Below are 18,943 nucleotides of genomic sequence, written 5' to 3'. Positions count from 1 at the left end.
AGAAGAGGAGGAGTAGGGGAAGGAGGAGGAGACAAGCTGTGCGAAGGTAGAGCGGTGGAGCAACGGGGAGAGAGAGAGAGAGAGAGAAACGGAGTGTGGCGCGCGTGGACGGATGGTTCGAGGGGGATATGGGGGTTCCCCGAGTCGAGTCGAGTCGAACGCGCGAGCCCACGCGGGCGGCCTTGCACGTCGCCTTGCTTGTATTGATCAGCGGGCTTGACAGCCCCGTAGCGTTACGGCGGGCGCCTTCGTCCTCTATCTCTATCTTTCTCTCGCTCTCGCCGGTCGGTCGGTCGGCCGGCGCGCGAATATTTTGTCTCGCCGCCGTGGCGGTGTACACACACACACACACACACACACATACACATACACACCGCATCGTACCGTACTGTACCGTACCGACGTAGGCGCCAGCGCGCGCGTCCCTACCTTCCGACGCGCGCGATGCTCGTCGTCCTCTCCGCGCGCGCGGAAGGCGCGGAGCGTATCGACCGATCGTTACGCCTCCACGAGACTCCGCGTACCACGCACTCTCGAGAAAGAGGAGACGCTCTCTCGCGCCGAGCACGAGGGAATGACGATGGCCAACCGCCGCCGCCGCCGCGTCGAATCGCCGGGATTCCTGCCTCCTCGCGACCGATCGCGCACGGATCGAATCCGGCCGGGCGTCTCTCTGAGCGGCGTTGAATCTGGAAAATTCGTCGCTCGAATCTCGTGACCGCGCGCCGCGACATGACAGCGCGGTATCGCCACGATAACGATACCATTTGTACACATCGCAGTTCGTGTGAATGGGACCGGAGAATGTGTAAGGTATACTACGAAGAATAATCCCCTTGCCCTCTCTCCCGCTGACGGAATCTCGGCGATGAGTCCTGGCTTGGTCACCGACAGGCGCCACCATCTCTCTCCGAAGGCGATGCCCCCGATCTTCGTTTGAAATTCGTATCGATCGGTCGTGGGGTTTCGACGAAATTTAGCATCATCCGCCGCTCCGTTCCATGCGGGAATATAACGAGAGACCGGATTAGCGCGGACGCGCACCGCGATGTGCACTTCCTCCTCCGTTTCTTCTGCGAAATGAGTCAACCTACGCATTATTACCGAACACGTCACACTCGCCTCTCTCCGAGGAGGAGAGGAGGAGGATATTCGAATTACCGATTCGCGTTCTTGTTTCTCGATTACTTCGCGACGCGCGTATCGCGAGAGAGAGAGAGAGAGAGAGAGAGAAAAAGGTCATACGGTTACATCTTGAAATAGACGTATCTTCGCGGAGTATAATTATCGCGCGTACCTCGCGGATAAACACTCGTGCGAGAGTAGAGCATCGCCAGATACTTCGCGCCCGCGCGTGTTGGGTGTCGCAGTTAACCTCGAATTCTCTCGACGCAGCGCTCGCCCCGCGGTCCGCGTAAGCGCCGCGATCTTATTACCTGCGCGGTGGTTGTACACACATATTTGAATCGTTCTGATTATGTCAGCTGGCTCTCTGACGTAAGGAGACGCCCGGTCCCGATTGGACGACAGACGCGCGCCCACTCGGTGACTACGTGCGCGCGCGCGTGCCTGCGTTTTACGGCTCCCTTCAGAGCGCTCGGAGTTCCTGAATGCATCGCGCTGGCGTCACGCGATATCCACCATCATTCGCCGATAAGTGCAGTTACCGTAAAAGAGGAGGCACTTGTCATGCCTCATGTCGCATTTATGTCTTTGTATCTTGTGCATTCAGGTGATACGCCATTTTTTATCCGACTTGGAAAACGGCAGAGAGAGAGAGAGAGAGAGAGAGAGAGAGAGAGAGAGAGATATCGGGTTTGTTTCTTTTTTTTACTAGCTAAACTGATGCTGCGCAACCTTCCTCCTTCTCTTCTCAACGCTAAGTTGGACAGTTATTTTACTCCAACTTCCGTCTTCGTCAACGTCGATCAAACCTCAGCTTAATCTCTATTTAGATAAATACCTTAATCTGGATTAAGATTCTTATCGGTATTGGTGAAAAGGGACATAAAAATGCAATCTGATACAGCTAAAAGGGAGAAATACATTTAATCAAATAATTTGAAATTCTACTCGGCGGCCCACTTATGTGCGCTCGTTCGTGTCCACCGTATCTCGTCTTACCGTCGCAAGTTTAAAAAATTATATAAAACGTCGGGTGTATCTTGTGCACAGGCGATAACGACGAGTGTAATAGGTGCACTCGGTCGCACTTACTCCCGCGTGGAATCTCTCTTCAACAAGCGTCGCGCGTATTTGCGCCGCTTGTTTGCTGTCAATCGGAGTTTACGTTCGCGTACACGCGCAAGCATGCATACACACACACACACACACACACACACACACACACACTCACTTAGCCCCGCGCCAGAGACACCGATGTCGAAGCGAGCGGCGTGAAGTGCGCCGCGCACGCGTTCCGCGTACGATCGACGCGCGTCGATGACTCGCCGTTGGTCGCCGCGGAACGAGACATCGACTAATCGCGCGGAGGGATAACGACGCGGCGCGGCGGAGCGGCGGCCGGAAAGCGCGCGAATCAGGTGCGATGAAGATATCGAATCGGGGTGAATGGACTCTCGTTAACGGAGATAAGGTATTTTCCATGAGCGCCGATGTGACGATAGATACGGATCGACAAGATCTCGCGCGATATATCCCAGCGATGATGCTGCATGCGTGAATGATATTCGGCGCTGAAAGATCGCGATCTTAACATAACCTGACAGGGAGCGCGGCGGTGAACATGGAAATTGTCTGGAATTGTAATGGAAACGACTATGTGCGTCTCTCGGTTACTCGTTGGACCTACAGATACATTGAGATACATGTAAGGAGAGATGAAACGGTACTTACTGATCGGAGTACGTAGACGTTTCTATTTTGCATTATCGCATCGTTCGTCCATTCGACGCGTACGCAACTTGAACTTGATCTTCCGTAATCTTCCGCGACTTAGCAATCTCTACATTTGCGCCGATCCTTCCCGCGAGACTCCTCCCTTGGACGAGCGGCAAACTTGGAGATCTCCGCCGAGAGAAGTATTGTATCCCTAGGAGAATTCTGTTTCCGTCGTCGAAACGTCGATTAAGGTCGAGTGAATTAGTGTCAATGGGATGTTAAATATTTCGCGAAGCGAGGTGTACCTTCTAATGTAGGTCGTCAAAAGAGAGAGAGAGAGAGAGAGAGAGAGAGAGATGCATTGACGGATCGGACGTGATGTATTTTGGTTAATAACGGAAACGAGTCGCGGCTCGCAAAGTGCATTAATTAATTATGCAATTAGCAGCTCGGCCGCTCTCGTATGCCTGTTTACTCGTTGAAGCCATCGCGACACGGCTGTAAATGATAATAGACGTATGAATAAATTAGCGACTTGTCACGTTGCGTGACAAATAGAAACACACAGTGAGCCGCGGTAAGGTCAAGGACCGACGCGACGACGACGGTGTGTGCTTTCTCGACGACCAACCGAGAACCGCGCGCGCGCCTTCGTTGTATATGTGTATTTTACTGGGTAATGCGCGCGTTTTGCCCCGCGCTCAAAGGATAATTTATTACCGTGCGATTTAACGTCTTCGTACGCCACGTTACTACAGCTACCGTGATCGGTCACGGTCAATGTTATCTTTTGTTCGACCACGTGTACATATTCTTTATTCGCTCGCGTTTACAGCTGATACGTCTCTATTGATACACTCCGCGACAGCCTTCGCGTTGTACAAAGAGAGAAGGGGCGGGGCGAGACCTGAAAGGCCAGATACCTTATCGCAAATTAAGCAGTTTCGCTACTCCTCCGACAGTTGGCAGACACAATTTTTCGATATTTGCACACAATTACGCGCGCATTCTTCGATAATTTTAGCATATTGCTGCGGCACACTTACCTACCGTATCTTATCTACAACGTACGATTTAACAACGATCCGTGTGTGAATTACAAGCTGAGCCTCTGTCAGTTTCCTCCGTGTACTACGTCGACACTTGCTAATCATTGATGAATTGATTTGCAGACATCCCTCTGTGGTATCAAATGGAGAAAACTCGTCTGGGGCGAGGTAGCCGGCGGATTTGGTGGCACTCCTCTCGAGGATCCGGTGCTGTCGAGTTTCTCGCGATGTCTCGCTGGTGACATCCTGTGTGTGTGGCGGCGTGTGGCCGGCACACCGGCTTCCAACGGCCCGGCGGCCGTCGCTGCCGCTGCCGCCGCCGCCGCCGCTTCGGCGCCCGGGGCTGGCATCTTCGACCTGGGCATCGCGCCCTCGCCCGCGCCACCGCCGCTTTCCCTCAACGCCGCCAAGGAGCTTTGGATCTTCTGGTACGGCGAGGAACCCGATCTCTCCGGTCTCGTATCACCGGAGCTCATCGCTTGTGGTAAGTATATAATGTGTCCGCCCGGAAACACACACGCGCGCGCGCACACACACGAGATTCTCCTCGCCCCGGAAGTCGAGCCGGCCAGGATTAGCGTTTTAAAGTCTCCTGCAAACGTATGAACTGTCTCTGTTCTAGAACGTCTCGAGATGCTTACGAAATGCCGTATTCGAGGTAGAGGTATTTCCACGAACGTCACGAGCTTGTACCTTGAAAGAGAAAGAGTGCCGAGTGTCCGTCTCTTCCGCTTCATTGGTTGATATTCCAACAAGCTAAAGAGTGAAATTGAGAAGAGCGAACGCTTGATCTCCGAGGAACTTTTAGATCTCGAGAATTATTTTAGATCTCCCTGAAGCTTCTTCCGTTACTGAATGCTGACATAGAAACTGACACTCTAGCCGTTTTCTATCAAGGTATACAGATAGAGTATCCTGATAGGAATCTATCAGGTCGATATGTCGTGGAAACAGGCCGGGTAAAACGATTGAGAAAGTGTCCGCTCGAGGATAATCGTATGGTATTTCGTCGGTGAGTAGCGGAAACTGATAGTTCCGATTCATAGAGATTATAGTCGCGATACGGTACCGTACAGCGCAACGTAGGACTGGAAGCGGCAATTACGCGATGTTTATACGCCGTTGTAGCGCCAGCAAGGAGACCGTGACTAAGCTAACTTTTATTACGTACTTTCCAAGAGGAAGTTTCGACACGTAAGAGACACGAAGGGCCTACGTTCGTTGCGTCAACGGATTTGCAAACGCTCGGCTGGCAAAACCTCAGCTGTGCTACGAGCAAATATATCTCTGTTGAGCATCTCGAGACCCTCCACGTACATATTTACATACACATCTTCCTTCACCTAGGTTTATTACGATATTACCGGACAGAAAGAGCAGAGGCATCGGGACGTAGGAAAGAGGAATACGATTAAAAGTGAAACTCGTGCGTCTTTAGATAGCCGCGATAAGAGAGCAGTTTGTGTGTATGAGCGCGCGGTAGCCCGTGAATCATATATAGTATTATCACTCGGCTACGTGTCGTCTTCGCGGCTTCGGATCGGGTCATCGAAACGATCTGCCGCGTTTCCATAAAAAGCGTCCGCAGCCGCTGTCGTGTCACCGGCGATCGTCTTGGCGATTCGGCCGGTGAATTTTCGCGACATCGCCGTGCTCGGAGCGAATCACGTCACGGTAACCGACGGCCGCTTCCTCGTGCTTTTGTTCGAAAGGTGTGCGCTGCGCACGAGCGCAGCGCGCGCGCGCGGTATAACGTCGTGCAACGGACCGCCGTCGAGCCGGACCGGGCCCCGTGTTTCTCCGACACCGGGGTCGCTGAACCATGCACTTGTCTGCAACTCGTTGCAGTGCGCAACGTATAGATCTACTGTTGTGCATCGCGCGCCGCCGCCGCCGCCGCCGCCACCACCGCCGCCGCCGCCGCCGCCACCACCGCCGCCGCCGCCGCCGCCGCCGCCGCCGCGGAGTGCACCAATTGCGGAACCAACCGGCCGGCCGGTGAACCGTTAAGACTAAAACATCACGCCACACCGCTGACCGATGGAGGGCGGATTCTCTTGACGATACAGTTTTGACAGTCGTCATCGCGAAATAAGAAATGACGAGCCGTCAAACGCGCGGGCTGGTAAAACACATTCGTTTGTTGAACGCACTTCTCTCCGTTGTGGGCGGGATACTAATTTTCTTTCTCGCGAGGGGAGGCGATATATATTGTCGGTATTCTGTAGGCGGTAATGGAATCGGTAAATATGTATACATAGTAGCACTGCAGTCGCTTTTTTAGCAGATTGTCGATATGCAGGACGTAATTAATATTCAAACAGATAAATATTGCGAACGTAGCGCTACGGTAGAGCGCGTTCCGCTTTCACAAAGCGGAAAATATTTTATCATCGAAATGACTGTCGTTTGGTTTGGTGGAAGCTTCTCGATGAACGGATTCGGATTTTGGGTGATGCACAGGCTGCAATGAGACCGCGGCTAGTGGTCCATGAGAGATGCAACTCCCTCAGGCTCCGGTCATATCGATCGACAGAACACGTGTTCTCTCCTACCCAGTGACTCTCAACGCCGGTGTGCCGCGTAGAGGAGCGTTTCCGTGATGCGTGTATTTGTAAAAGCCGCTGCGCGCAACGCGGGTCTTTGGTGTTTTAACGTTGCGAACAGCTGTCTACTCCGCTGTCGGATGCTACTTTTATTGCTAATTACAGTTTACGGAGGGAACGCCTGCATGTTGTGTATTCTTGATAAAATTCGCCATTTGAACGCGCAACTAAAACTGTGTACGTCGCGCGCTCGTGCTCTCTCAGCGGACGGACTCGCGCGCGTTCCTTTCTTCGTGTTTCGAAGCGTTCACGTGAGAACAAAATCAGGGGAAAGCTGGCCCGAGCGCGACTCAGGATTCTAGAACTTTTCAGTTTTCTCGGTCAACTTCTCCTCTGCCTGCCTTGCGCGAAACGCTCACCGTCGGCGTGACTCGCTGCGATTTTGTACGCGAATCGCATTACTTTCACAGTAAATTCTGCCACAGTTGCGAACTGTGTTGCCAACAGATACTTAAAAGCGGGATTTTGTTCACGCTTTATCGTGTAACGATGATCACGATGATCAAATGAATCCACATCGTAATATCCACATGTGTATGGATATTATCATAATCATTAATATTATGCGCGCTTTCTTCTCGTCTCGAGAGGAAATGAAAAACGTTTTTTTTACTTGTTCCCACTTAATTAGAACGGCAGCGAGTGTGTATCCGTTATTTCTGCATATTTTTAGAAATCGATCGATTTATGTGGAGTATTCTCTAGTTCTTCGCGATTCGTTCGTATGGATTATACGAGTGTACCGTGTTTAGTACATACATAAGGAGAGTTATTTTACAGCTACGTCGCCGTCCACTGCCTCTACGATTTCATTATTTACTATCGTTACAGAAAGCGAGCAGGGTTCTTGGGAAAGCGGATTGTCGTACGAGTGCCGATCACTCCTTTTCAAGGCTCTGCATAACTTGATCGAACGCTGTTTGCTATCCCGTGACTTTGTTCGCTTAGGAAAGTGGTTTGTGCAACCTTACGATGGCTTCGAGAAACACCGTTGCAGCAGGTACGTTCGTCCATATTTTAGAAAGTAGGAAACGTATATTGCCCCCGTATGTTGTCTCCTCCTTGTATCTTGCACTGCAAGAAACAATGGACTGAACATCGTGGAAAAATAAGAATAAATGAAAATCGATTTGGAGAAAAATTGGCCGACGTTGTAATTTGTCGCACTGATTACTCTTGCAGCAGTCACTTGTCGTTCTCGTTTGCATTCTTCGTTCACGGAGAAAGTACTGTGTGTGCGAGCGTGGACGTCAGGCAGCATCCTGCTGTACGACATCTCACAAGGACGTGTCTACAACGTACCCAAACCTCCCAATCTGGTGTTAAGGGTGAGTGATTGTTCGCTACCGGGAGAAACCCCGGTAACGATTAAACCAATTGCCGAGTCACATTATGTACGTCAACGTTTCTCTTCTCCTCTTCCAGTGATTCTAGCCCCTTACGGATTAGCGGGCACGTTAACGGGTCAGGTGAGCCGTGTGGACGGTCAACTTCTCGAAGAATGGAAACATTTTTATCCGATAAACAGCAGCAACACGGAAGCAGGACTTCCACCTCTCGTGGAGGTCCTCGTCGGTGGCGTGCGCATGCGTTATCCTTCTTGTTACGTCTTAGTTACGGATATGGATGATACGCCACCCGAAATTCCTCTCTCGCCGCCGAGTAGCCCCATCACCTGCGAACGACCCCTCCTGACGCAACAGGAACTAAGGGCAGCTACCGAATTACCAGAACGCGTATGGGCAGAATGCACTTTGAGTTCGCCGATATCTGCTTCCAAAACAGAATCTTCCACAGAACCTGGAACCTGGACGTTTGTCGAACCGACGCAAAAGTCTTCCTGTACCTGTTCGAAGTGAGTAGTACGCCGAGGAGTCTGCGACTCTTTTACTCTGATCTCGTTGCATCGTGCGTGATATACTGTCGTACCTTAGATTTCAATATTATATAAAGCGTGAAAATTAATTGTTTACTATATACTGTTGAAGGTGGTAAAGTGGTTGGTTTCCGTCACTTGACACACGATCCCAACAATGGTCCCAAGATCCAAATCGATTACAATTTTCTCGTGATGTGTTGTCAAGTAGCGTGTTGTGTACAATAGTAAACATTTAATTTTTGCTATAGACCTTGTCGATTTAATAACGTCGGAATAGTAATACTTGCCATCGTATTGATTTGTTTGCATGATACATGGCACAGAATACATAGAATGTAGACAGTTTTAAAGTGTTACAAAGCAGGTAGTAGTGTGATGGCTATTGTAATGTGTGCATGTGAATATATATAGTCTGAAGATGGCTCAAATGCAATTATTCTCAGTAGTCGGCTTGTTAATGGCATTTATTATTATAGAGTTATTTTTTGGGTCTGTAAAGTTGCTACGTCTCTTATTTGTGATTTTAGGGTGACCGCAACTTCAAACACTTTTACATCCATATTGCATTGCATTTGAGCTTCTGTAAGAAAACGTACTGTTTAGGACCGAGTAACACTGAGATATATCGGTGTAATATCGATTAAATTCGAGGGCCCTGAAGTATTTTTCGGCTGAGAGACAGAAATTCTTTCAATCGTGTATAATTTCGTAGATTTTCCCGTAATCCGATATATAAAAGTTTTCTAACATTATTTAGTCCAATTTTGTGAGCTTAATTCACGCGTAAGCGGTTGCTGCTTCAGGACTCTGCAAGGCGAAGCCACAGAGAAGATGCGTGCAAAGAAACGAGATGTTAAGTACGTCGGTTGCAGGTATACGACCCCCGGGGGTTGGAAGAGCCTGGCCTCCTCTCAGGTTCAGAGGGAGAGGGTAGATAAAGGTGGACGGAGGGTTGTGCCGTTTCACCGACGCTCTACCACTCAGTGGGACACTTGTCCCTCTGTCCCTGCTAATGCCCCCAGGTGGGTAATCTCTGCCCCGATACACAGGAGAAATTAATCTTCGTCATTTCTCTTAATCAGTCACCGCAATAACGCCAGTTTTTTTTACATGATCATAACGACCCCTCCACCCCCGCGCATAACTTCACCTGCGAAACCATCGCTTCTCCGGCAACTTTCCGTCATTAATAATTTGCCCAGATAACTCGACCCGATGCACGATAACGCTATTAATCGGATTTCATTTCACTGTTTCGGTCAAAGGTAAAAGAAAAAAGCATGTGTCTTTTAGTAACCATGAAATCGAGTCGCGCGCGTGAAGAGAGGCCGGAGACAGGAAAACTAATACTCTCTTCATACATTCGAGACACTTGGCGGAATTGTGCGCCAGTCTCGACTCTTCAAGTATTTACATTTTTTTCGGCGGGTCTGTGCTGATATTTGAATGTCTAGTAAATTATACTTTGCATACGGACTTGCCAATCGCGTGTACTAATGCAATGTAGTAAGTACAGACGACACGCACAACATCTCATTGAGTGTGGTGTACATTACGATTATATATATACATGTATTTTAGAGAGCGCTCGGTAGTTTAGCAAAAATATCGACAGTATTTCCTTAGGACAATTATTTCCGTAAAAACAGATTGAGAAACTGCGAAGAAGAAAAACAAAGCAAACAAAAAAGAATGAGACTTAATTAACGTACTTTCACATGTGATTTGTCAAACGGAAAAACGATTTTCATTTGCATGAATATTAGTAGCAGATTGGTATCTGAGCTTTACATATGACTGGTAGCACTATTTCGTTGCAGCGTATATCTTTCTATCATTTAATTACCTATTTACCGTTTGTATCATGTACGTGTAGCTAAGCAAATATTGCACAGCTTTGCATGTGAGATATATATATATATATATTGTCCAAAAGTACTTTTTAACATTTCCTTCGCTCTTACGAGTTTTCGTTTCTGACTCATATCTACAAGCTCTCATTGTTCATATTCATGCGTGTTTTAAATTTCAGCAAACGCGCTCTTCTGTACGATTTACTGTCTCTTTCGATAATTTGTTTTTTTGCGCAACAATATCGTCAATTCAGGAATACACATCAACAACGTTATATATGTAAAAATTTCCTAGAAACGCACGTAATTTGTACCGGGCATTCGAGATCATGAAGACACGCTCGCAGTGTCCATCAGGAACAGATCGCTTAGCGCTTTCTCTCATTCGTCCGGCATCCGGTGCGGCACACATAATTGCATTTCGTCACGACTAACAACGACAGTATGTTATGAGGTCCACGTGTAATCTGTTTCACTTAAACGAACAGGTCTGTACTAAGTAGAACAGAAGCACCTAGTACACCACCGGGCGGCCCTCCCTCGTACTCGCGCGGTCCACCAACGGGAGGCGATTGTCTACCAGTTCCGTCAGTCGGCTCGCCAGGTTCCCCGGCACCGTCGCCTCTTCCAACACCGCACTCTGAGCCGGCATCGGTGCCGCCAGCAGAGCCCACGATGCCGACCCTTAGTCCACAGCCACCACCCAGTCACACGAACACTGCCCCGCCTTTGACCCCGTCGCAAGGGCCCAAGTCCATTTCTTCCGCGTGCAACAACCAGGTGCACAGTCCTGCTCCTGGACCGATACTGAAGCGACCGACCTTGATGTCCAAGGATTACGAGGGTGCACTTCTGGAAGATGACCGCCCCCTATCCATTCTGTACGATTACTCGACTCAGGAGGCGTGGCTGAATCATCCCGTGAAGCGTTTCAAGTCCGCCGACATGGAACCGATCGACGTGCGGAGCAACTCTTTGTACCCACCGATGAATTTGCAAACGCACCAACCTCAAGCACCCAAGCTGGAGATCACACAGGAACCGGTCGCGGTGGTTAGTAGAGATCGTTGAGATCGAGCTTCATTCGTAAGAAACATGCGACGAGAGACGCGACCAATTACGTGTGTAACATTGCGTTTCGCAATTTCAGGGAGAGTGTCTCGGAAGAAGAACGGACCCCTACGAGTTCGACGCGACGGGCGAAGAGAACGGCACGAACGTCGATGGGCTCAGGCGGCAGAGGGATGATCCATCCAAGCCGGGATCTTTGTTCACCAGTGAGGGTCTTCAACCATCTTACAAAGATCTAGATCAAATATTCGACAACTCCGATCCCGATACTTCCAGCGATGAAACGGTAAGTCGATTCGCTTTCTTTCTCTTTCCCTCTTTCTCCCGCTCCCTCCTTCTCTTCTCTCTGAGAGGAAAATAAAATCTCCATGCGTTTGGAAGGCGTTAGCGGTAAAGACAAGGCGCGTTTATCCTTGCAGAATTTGAATCAGTTGCAAATACAAACGCCACCAGGCTCCAATAAGTCCGGTGGATTGCACGAGGAGACGAGAATAGACGGCACCAACAAAAACAACAATCGGGGAGTTACAGTTCTACGACCGGAAGAACTCTCCAAAATGTTTCCCACTCCGCCGTCTCTCGAGCACAATCCGGTAGCTTCTCCCTGTCAGCTGAACGACCCTCTCATGGACCAGACTGAGCTTGTCATGCCCGCACGACCGCTCAGGCATTTACCCGATATCTATCCCAATATGGGCTCTCCCCAAGAGGAGCCAATCGACGATTGGTCGTACGTGTTCAAACCGACATCCATCTGCAAGATGGTCGGTTCTTCCAAATATGCACCCCTCACAAATCTGCCTAGCCAATCCCTGCCATCCATCACACTGCCATCGCACTGCGTGTACAGACCTTCCTGGCAGTGCAATCCTGCTTCCACCAACGCGGAGAAACCTCTTCCACCGACCAGGCCCGGATCCGTGCAACAGCAACAGCAGCAGCAACAGCAACAGCAGCAGCAGCAACAACAGCAGCAGCAGCAGCAGCAGCAGCAGCAACAACAACCGTCACAACAGCAACCGCAGCAGCAGCAACCGCAGCAGCAGCAGCATCCTTGTCCGCCGAGTCCGGCGCCTTTGAGCGCACCTTATCGCGCGGCCGCTCTTCCCGGAAGACCACCCCCGCCCCCGTACGACCAACCGAGTCCGGCTACTTCCACCACCTCTTCGTATCTCAATAAGAACCTAAACAGCATCGAAGCGGACACACCGGGGCCCACTCGCGCACCAGAATCGAATTCCCTCGTAGTGAACATCCTCCTGGGCGACACAGCGCTAAATATCTTCCGCGATCACAACTTCGACAGCGGCAGTTTATGCGTGTGCAACGCCGGACCGAAAGTCGTGGGAAATATCAAGGGCGCCGACGCGGGGGTTTATCTCAGCAACTCGTGGATGGGTACTGCGCTGTTCCAGGATGACGATCAGATCAGGTGCAGTTGCGGCTTCAGCGCAGTAGTGAATCGTCGACTAGCACACAGGGCGGGTCTGTTCTACGAGGACGAAATGGAGATCACGGGTATCGCTGAGGATCCCGCGGAGAAGAAGAAAGGTTCGCTCGCTGCGGTTGCGTGTCCCGGTGGCAAACCGCCGGATGGCCTCGACACGATACCGCCGAACGTGCTTGAACTGCTGCGGGAACAATGCCTGATCGTCCAGAGCTCGGCCAGCAGTCTGTACAGAGCAGCCAGGATATGCGCCACGGCGAAGAGTTACCCTACGTTAACGCCGACGGTCAACACCTTGGAATTCAACGATGGCAACGAGGTGTCCCTCGCGGCGCTCGACCAGGCCAAAATCGACGGCACGCACAACGAAAGAACCAATCGCGTCAACGGTGTGCACCGATGGGTGTTTCTGCGAGCGAGGGGACCGCAGTGCAGCGGTGACATCGTGCGTATGATGAGATCGTTGCAGCCGCTGCTCCAAGACGCCGTACAGAAGAAATGCACCACGCGTATGTGGGAGGCACCGTACACCGTTGCCGGTCCGCTCACGTGGCGGCAGTTTCATCGTCTGGCTGGTCGCGGCACTGACGATCGATGCGAGCCGCAACCTATTCCCGCTCTGGTCGTCGGCTACGATCGAGACTGGTTGTCCTTGTCGCCGTATGCTCTTAGTTATTGGGAGAAGTTGTTGCTGGAGCCGTACGCCGGACCTCGAGATGTCGCATACGTGGTGGTTGCTCCGGACAGCGATTGTGTCGTCAACAAAGTTAAATCGTTCTTCCGAGAGCTGTCTACTACATACGAGGTAAGTGACAGACTTTCTTTCAGTGAACTTACTTTAGTGAAGCGATTGTTCAAGTCATATAGTTTCCTGAAAGGAGAACAATCTTATTGTATACATAGCTTCGCGATATGTTGCCGTGCGTTTCGTTACGTTTAAAACTCTCGAGTCTATCTGGTAGAAATATTGAGATGTAAAAATTTATTCTCGATTCGTCGCAGATATGTCGATTAGGAAGACACACGCCAATCTCGAAAACTCTTCGCGATGGGATCCTGCGTGTCGGCAAGTCGACCGTGCAGAAGCTAACCAAGTTACCGATAGACGACTGGTTCAAGCTTCTGGGGGAGAATCATATAGGCGAGTTGCTGAGGCTGTACGCCCAAGTGTGCAACAATCGATTAGCTCCATATCTTACTCAAATCATACAAGATCGCAGTCTGTTAGATCCGAGTGACTCGCAGCCGGCCAACAGTAAACAGCAACAACAACAGTCCACCATCCCCGTTCCCGACACGATGCCGGCTACTCCTGATGTATTAACGACCAAGCCCGAATCTGTCGGTACGTATTTCGACGTGTCCACAACACAGTACCACCCCCGTGCAGGTGTACGCGCAGCGTTGAATACAATTCCTCGCTTCTTCTCGTCTCCTGTAGAAGGAGAGAATCCGAGAAGCGAGACTCCCTCCTCGAACACCGCGACGAATCAAACCAACACCAACGCCGGTAATACGACACCGACCTCGCAAACGACAACCACCACGCCCGTCACTACGACCGCAGGACCGGACGAGGAGGAGATCGAGCCACCGGCCATCGTAGTCTATCTCGTCGATCCGTTCTCGTTGGGTGGCACCGAGGATCCCGATCGACGGCGACTCGCCATCGTGGCTCTACTCAGAGCTTACTCTTCCGCGATCAATAGCATGCCCGAAAATATTAGGTCAAATATCAATGTGCAGGTAATAATTTCTGTAATGCGGGACGATTTGGGCGGGGGGAGGGGGGGGATTAACAATCGGCGATTGTCGCGCGTGTGCGTGTCTAACTCTCGAGGCATCGATTTGCTTTTAGTTGATATCCTTGGAAAGCATTATGGAACTGGGACGTGCCAGAGAAAGGCGAAAAATTCAGGACGAAATGAGAGCTCTGGCTCTGAATGTTTTCCTGCAAGGACGTCGATTGCTGAACCACAATTCCACGGTGAAGAGCCTCACCGGTTTCGGTACTGCCGCCGCTGCGGATCTCTTCCTTAAGAGTAAAGACGTAAGGCCCCACAATAATATTGTTGCTGTTAGCTTCGAGTAGTCACGAAATACGGATAATTCGAATCCTACCGTTATGTGGCAGGAAATAAGCGTTAACTTTGCGTTTAGATTAAAGACCCACGATGTAAAATCGTTTTCAGTCGTTTAGTAATACTCTTGCAACTATACATCAGGAACGGAACAAGGCGCCTTATCGGCTCTACGCACCGGCCTATGTGTTAGCACCGTTGCGTGCAAAGAGCGAAGCACCCGAATCGTTCGGCATGCCGGGGCCGGAGGAATGTTCGGTGCTCTACTTGAGTTACTGCTTGAGCGAGGATCAATCTTGGCTGTTAGCTACTGCGACTGACGACAGGGGTGAAATTTTCGAGACCGCCACCATTAACATTGACATACCCAATAGGAAAAGAAGAAAGCGCGCCTCGGCTAGGCGCATCGGCCTCCAAAAGCTCATGGATTTCATACTCGGTGTAATGTCTCAAGGTGTAAGTAAAACATTCATATATGTGTCATTCATTACATGGCTCTCAGGTTGGTCGTCAATCTCAGTTTTGAAATTATGCTTGGCTGCTGAAGTTGTTAGAATGAACATCGTGATTAGATGTAATGATGTTTTCAGTCGATTCTAATTGATTGTACACTGATTAATAATTAATTCATTAGTTGATTAAGTTATTCATAATTACATAAATGACAAGTGGTTAGTATCGATTATTGATTTGCTGATGATTTTACTCAGTTAAGATTTTAATCAATTTTAATGTCTCTAATGTACACTGGCGTGTGCAACTCGTGCACCAGTCCTTCTCTCTCTCTCTCTCTCTCTTTCTCCCTCTCTCTTTCTCGAGCTTATTAAAACACACAAATTTGTGCCGCAGGTACAACCATGGAGACTAGTCGTAGGCCGAGTAGGGCGTATCGGACACGGCGAATTGAAAGGATGGAGTTGGTTACTTTCTAGAAAAGCACTCCTGAAAGCGTCCAAGCATCTAAAAGAGATATGCGGCCAATGTAGTCTCATGTATCCCTCAGCGGCACCGTGCGTACTCAGCGCGTGCTTAGTCTCACTTGAGCCGGATTCCACTCTCAGATTAATGGCCGACCAGTTCACTCCCGACGAGAGATTCAGTCAAGCATCCGTAAACTGCCAATTATCCACACCGCAGGATGTTACGTGTACTCATATACTTGTTTTTCCCACGTCCGCTACTTCTCAGGTAAGAAATTCGGATTAAACTCGACGGATTAAAGTCACGTTATACCTGCGCATTATACCTCACGTCGATGCTAAATACTGGTACTTTTGGATTTCCAGTCATCGCAGACAGCGTTTCAAGAGCAACACATTAACGTACTGGGGGACGAATTGTTCGAATTTTCCGCTTTAAATGACGATATGCCGGAAGGCATGGAGGGAATGGGCGATTTTAACGATATATTCAATGTTTGGCCCGAACCAGGAGCAGGCAGTGGACAAAGCCCGAGTGGAAGTCCACATCGTCCCGAAGGATCACCACTTGGCGGGGACGGTGGCGGATCAGGCTTGGGCAATCACGATGGTCCTGGTAGTCCGTTTCCATGCAGCAATACTCCGAGAGTAAGTATAAAAAGGAAGACAGAACGTCTCAGTACGATAGTACTGAGTAAAAATATACATAATATCTACGTTCAAATGTGACGCATAAATATATTTTCCGCCGAGTTAACGAATGTAATTCCGTCTGAATTTCGCAGGTAGCGATAGCAGAGCAAACGGAAGAAGTCGGCACGCTTTTGCAGCAACCACTCGCTCTCGGTTATCTAGTATCGACTGCTCCAACGGGGCGTATGCCACCGTGGTTTTGGGCAGCCTGTCCACATCTCGAGAACGTCTGTCCGGTTTTCCTGAAGAACGCATTACATCTGCACAGTCCCGCGATACAGCAGAACAGCGACGATTTACTTCAGCAACAAAGCGCACCCACAGCTCATCCGTTGGACTCACAGTATACCACTGATGTGCTTAGGTTCGTATGATTCCGTCGTGTGATTCCGTATCGAGCGAGGCTCGAGCTTCTCTGCAAGTTGTCGATGACATATTAGCGATAACAAGTGACGCGTATTTTCATAGGTACGTATTGGAAGGGTACAATGCACTGTCGTGGCTCGCGATGGACGCGAATACTAAGGATCGGCTGTCCTGCTTACCGGTGCACATACAGGCGCTCATGCAACTTTATCATACAGCGGCAGCTCTCGTCTGACCCACACCCTCTCCCTTTGTAGTGCAGTATGTGCACCTCTCTCACGCACTCCTCCTTATCGTATCGTCACTCGGGGCTTTACGAGAGCAACTGATTTCCTATGCCCTTTACCTAAATACGTTAGTGACTTAGAGAGATTGTCTAGGTACAGAGTACGTACGATCCCTCGACCAGCAGCCGTCGATGATTCCTCACGTGTAAAAAGTAAGCCGAGCCTTTTTTACTCGGAATAATAATTAAAATACGACACACACACACACGGTAATATGAATGCAATGGTTGAAAAAAAAAAGAAAAAAAAATAATACAAAATATCCGACGAACGATCAGCACACAGCGACTCTCTTTACCATTTTTCTATTATAAACAGGCGAAATATAGATTGTACTTTGTGTTTATGAATATCAAGTAAGGAAACGAGATGCGTGTCCGTAATACGACCATTGTCAGTGAAAGCAGCATTATGAGCGCATATGTGAAACTTAGCGGTATGATAGAGAGAAGCGAGTATGTTGCGCAAATGATTGTGAGCAATGAAAGACGCTGTGTGGAAGAAAAAGGGATAGGATAGGGAAGAATGGTAAGAGAGAAAGGGAGTACATATGAATGAAAGAGAAAGAGAGATTGAGAGCGAGAAAGAGAAGAATGACGGATGGCAGAAGAATGTATGAGAGAACAAAAGAAGAGAGAGAGAGAGAGAGAGAGAGAGAGAGAGAGAGAGAGAGAGAGAGAGAGAGAGAGCGAACGAGCGAGAGAGAGAGAGATGCAAAGGAGAGTGCATAATAAGAAAATGATTTTCATTGCCTCTCTATCGATAGATAGCTGAATTAAAAATCAGAATCTCTAGAAAATTATGTAACCAAAAGTTTTTAATTGTAAATTAAATTTTGTACAAAGCTTTTATTATTAATAACGACGAAGTAATATAAATGATATTACGTTGTTTTTTAATTTTATATAGATGATATAAAAAAAGAAAGAGAGGTGGACTTCTTTTTTATAAGCGATGCCTCGTACAAGCCCCTGGTGTGAAGATAAGTATGACGATTATAATATTATATTATGCTCGCGCGGCACTGGGTCGCTGTTATCATGTTTCCCGGACCCGTTAGCGCAATTTTTCGATGCTGTTTGACAAATTTTATTCGAATTAGGTGACCTCTATATATTATACATACATTATAGTGTGTAAAATATTGTTTTTAAATAATTTATGAAGTGAGACATCGCCGAGATTAGATAATTGAATGAGAGAGAGGGAGATTAAAACGCGAGTGAGCGAGAAAGAGTGAGAGGGAGAGAGAGAGAGAGAGAGAGAGAGAAAGAAAAAGAGAGAGAGAGAGAGAAAAAGAACGAGCCAGTTATACGCAGAGATTGTTTCCTTCAATTTAATCGAACGAAGAAAAAAAATGAAAAGACACGAAGAGAGAAATGTGGGGCGCGTCTGAGTGGAGCCATGGTGGCCAATTGCGTCAGTCGCATAGTACAAATATGACTTGTACATAGAACCTCTCCCCTCCCCCTAATTAATTGGTTAATTTACTCACACACCCACACTCACTCTGTATCTATAGTATTTATTACTGGGTAGTATGTCATTATTGGGATTATTATTAAAAAATTATTATTACTATTATTATATATTAATATTACGAAATACAGTTTTATGTGTATATATATATAATTACATCTCATTTTTGTATTTGCAGCGTGTCTGAGAGATATTATATTGCAAGCACAGTAGTAATCTATATATTAGAAAATGCCTTTGGTTCCCCTACGTAGTATAACCATTCAAGATATATATATATACATGGAAGTATCTCTATGCTACATTCCAAAGAAAACAAATAAAAACAAATAAAATAATCTCCTCGATGCTATTCTGAGAGCATGAAGAGA

The 18,943-nt window shown here is 48.6% G+C and overlaps 1 protein-coding gene across 5 annotated transcripts in view; it reads left to right on the top strand.

Annotated features, from left to right (window-relative positions):
* Window positions 1-18,539, top strand: part of skd (mediator complex subunit skuld) — a 29,432-nt gene extending 10,893 nt beyond the window's left edge. Inside the window, exons 2-17 of one of the 5 annotated variants that reach the window (XM_025299742.1) lie at window positions 4,014-4,374; window positions 7,328-7,496; window positions 7,679-7,824; window positions 7,922-8,351; window positions 9,248-9,397; window positions 10,717-11,281; window positions 11,379-11,585; window positions 11,719-13,551; window positions 13,749-14,091; window positions 14,188-14,492; window positions 14,605-14,796; window positions 14,972-15,283; window positions 15,677-16,015; window positions 16,114-16,395; window positions 16,533-16,804; window positions 16,909-18,539. In XM_025299742.1, coding sequence (XP_025155527.1) covers window positions 4,014-4,374; window positions 7,328-7,496; window positions 7,679-7,824; window positions 7,922-8,351; window positions 9,248-9,397; window positions 10,717-11,281; window positions 11,379-11,585; window positions 11,719-13,551; window positions 13,749-14,091; window positions 14,188-14,492; window positions 14,605-14,796; window positions 14,972-15,283; window positions 15,677-16,015; window positions 16,114-16,395; window positions 16,533-16,804; window positions 16,909-17,041 — 6,039 coding nt within the window. In that variant the 3' untranslated portion in view covers window positions 17,042-18,539. Of the gene's footprint in view, window positions 1-4,013; window positions 4,375-7,327; window positions 7,497-7,678; window positions 7,825-7,921; window positions 8,352-9,178; window positions 9,398-10,716; window positions 11,282-11,378; window positions 11,586-11,718; window positions 13,552-13,748; window positions 14,092-14,187; window positions 14,493-14,604; window positions 14,797-14,938; window positions 15,284-15,676; window positions 16,016-16,113; window positions 16,396-16,532; window positions 16,805-16,908 lie in introns of all 5 variants that reach the window. The other 4 variants (XM_025299741.1, XM_025299740.1, XM_025299739.1 and 1 more) reach the window with 4 other exon arrangements.
* The last annotated feature ends 404 nt before the right edge of the window (window positions 18,540-18,943 follow it).

Source organism: Harpegnathos saltator, unplaced genomic scaffold (genome assembly GCF_003227715.2).
Source record: "Harpegnathos saltator strain DR-91 unplaced genomic scaffold, Hsal_v8.6 scaffold290, whole genome shotgun sequence".
NCBI classification, from domain to species: Eukaryota; Metazoa; Arthropoda; class Insecta; order Hymenoptera; family Formicidae; genus Harpegnathos; species Harpegnathos saltator.
The sequence above is the reverse complement of the archived record's forward strand: the minus strand, read 5'-3'. Positions and strand labels throughout refer to the sequence as shown.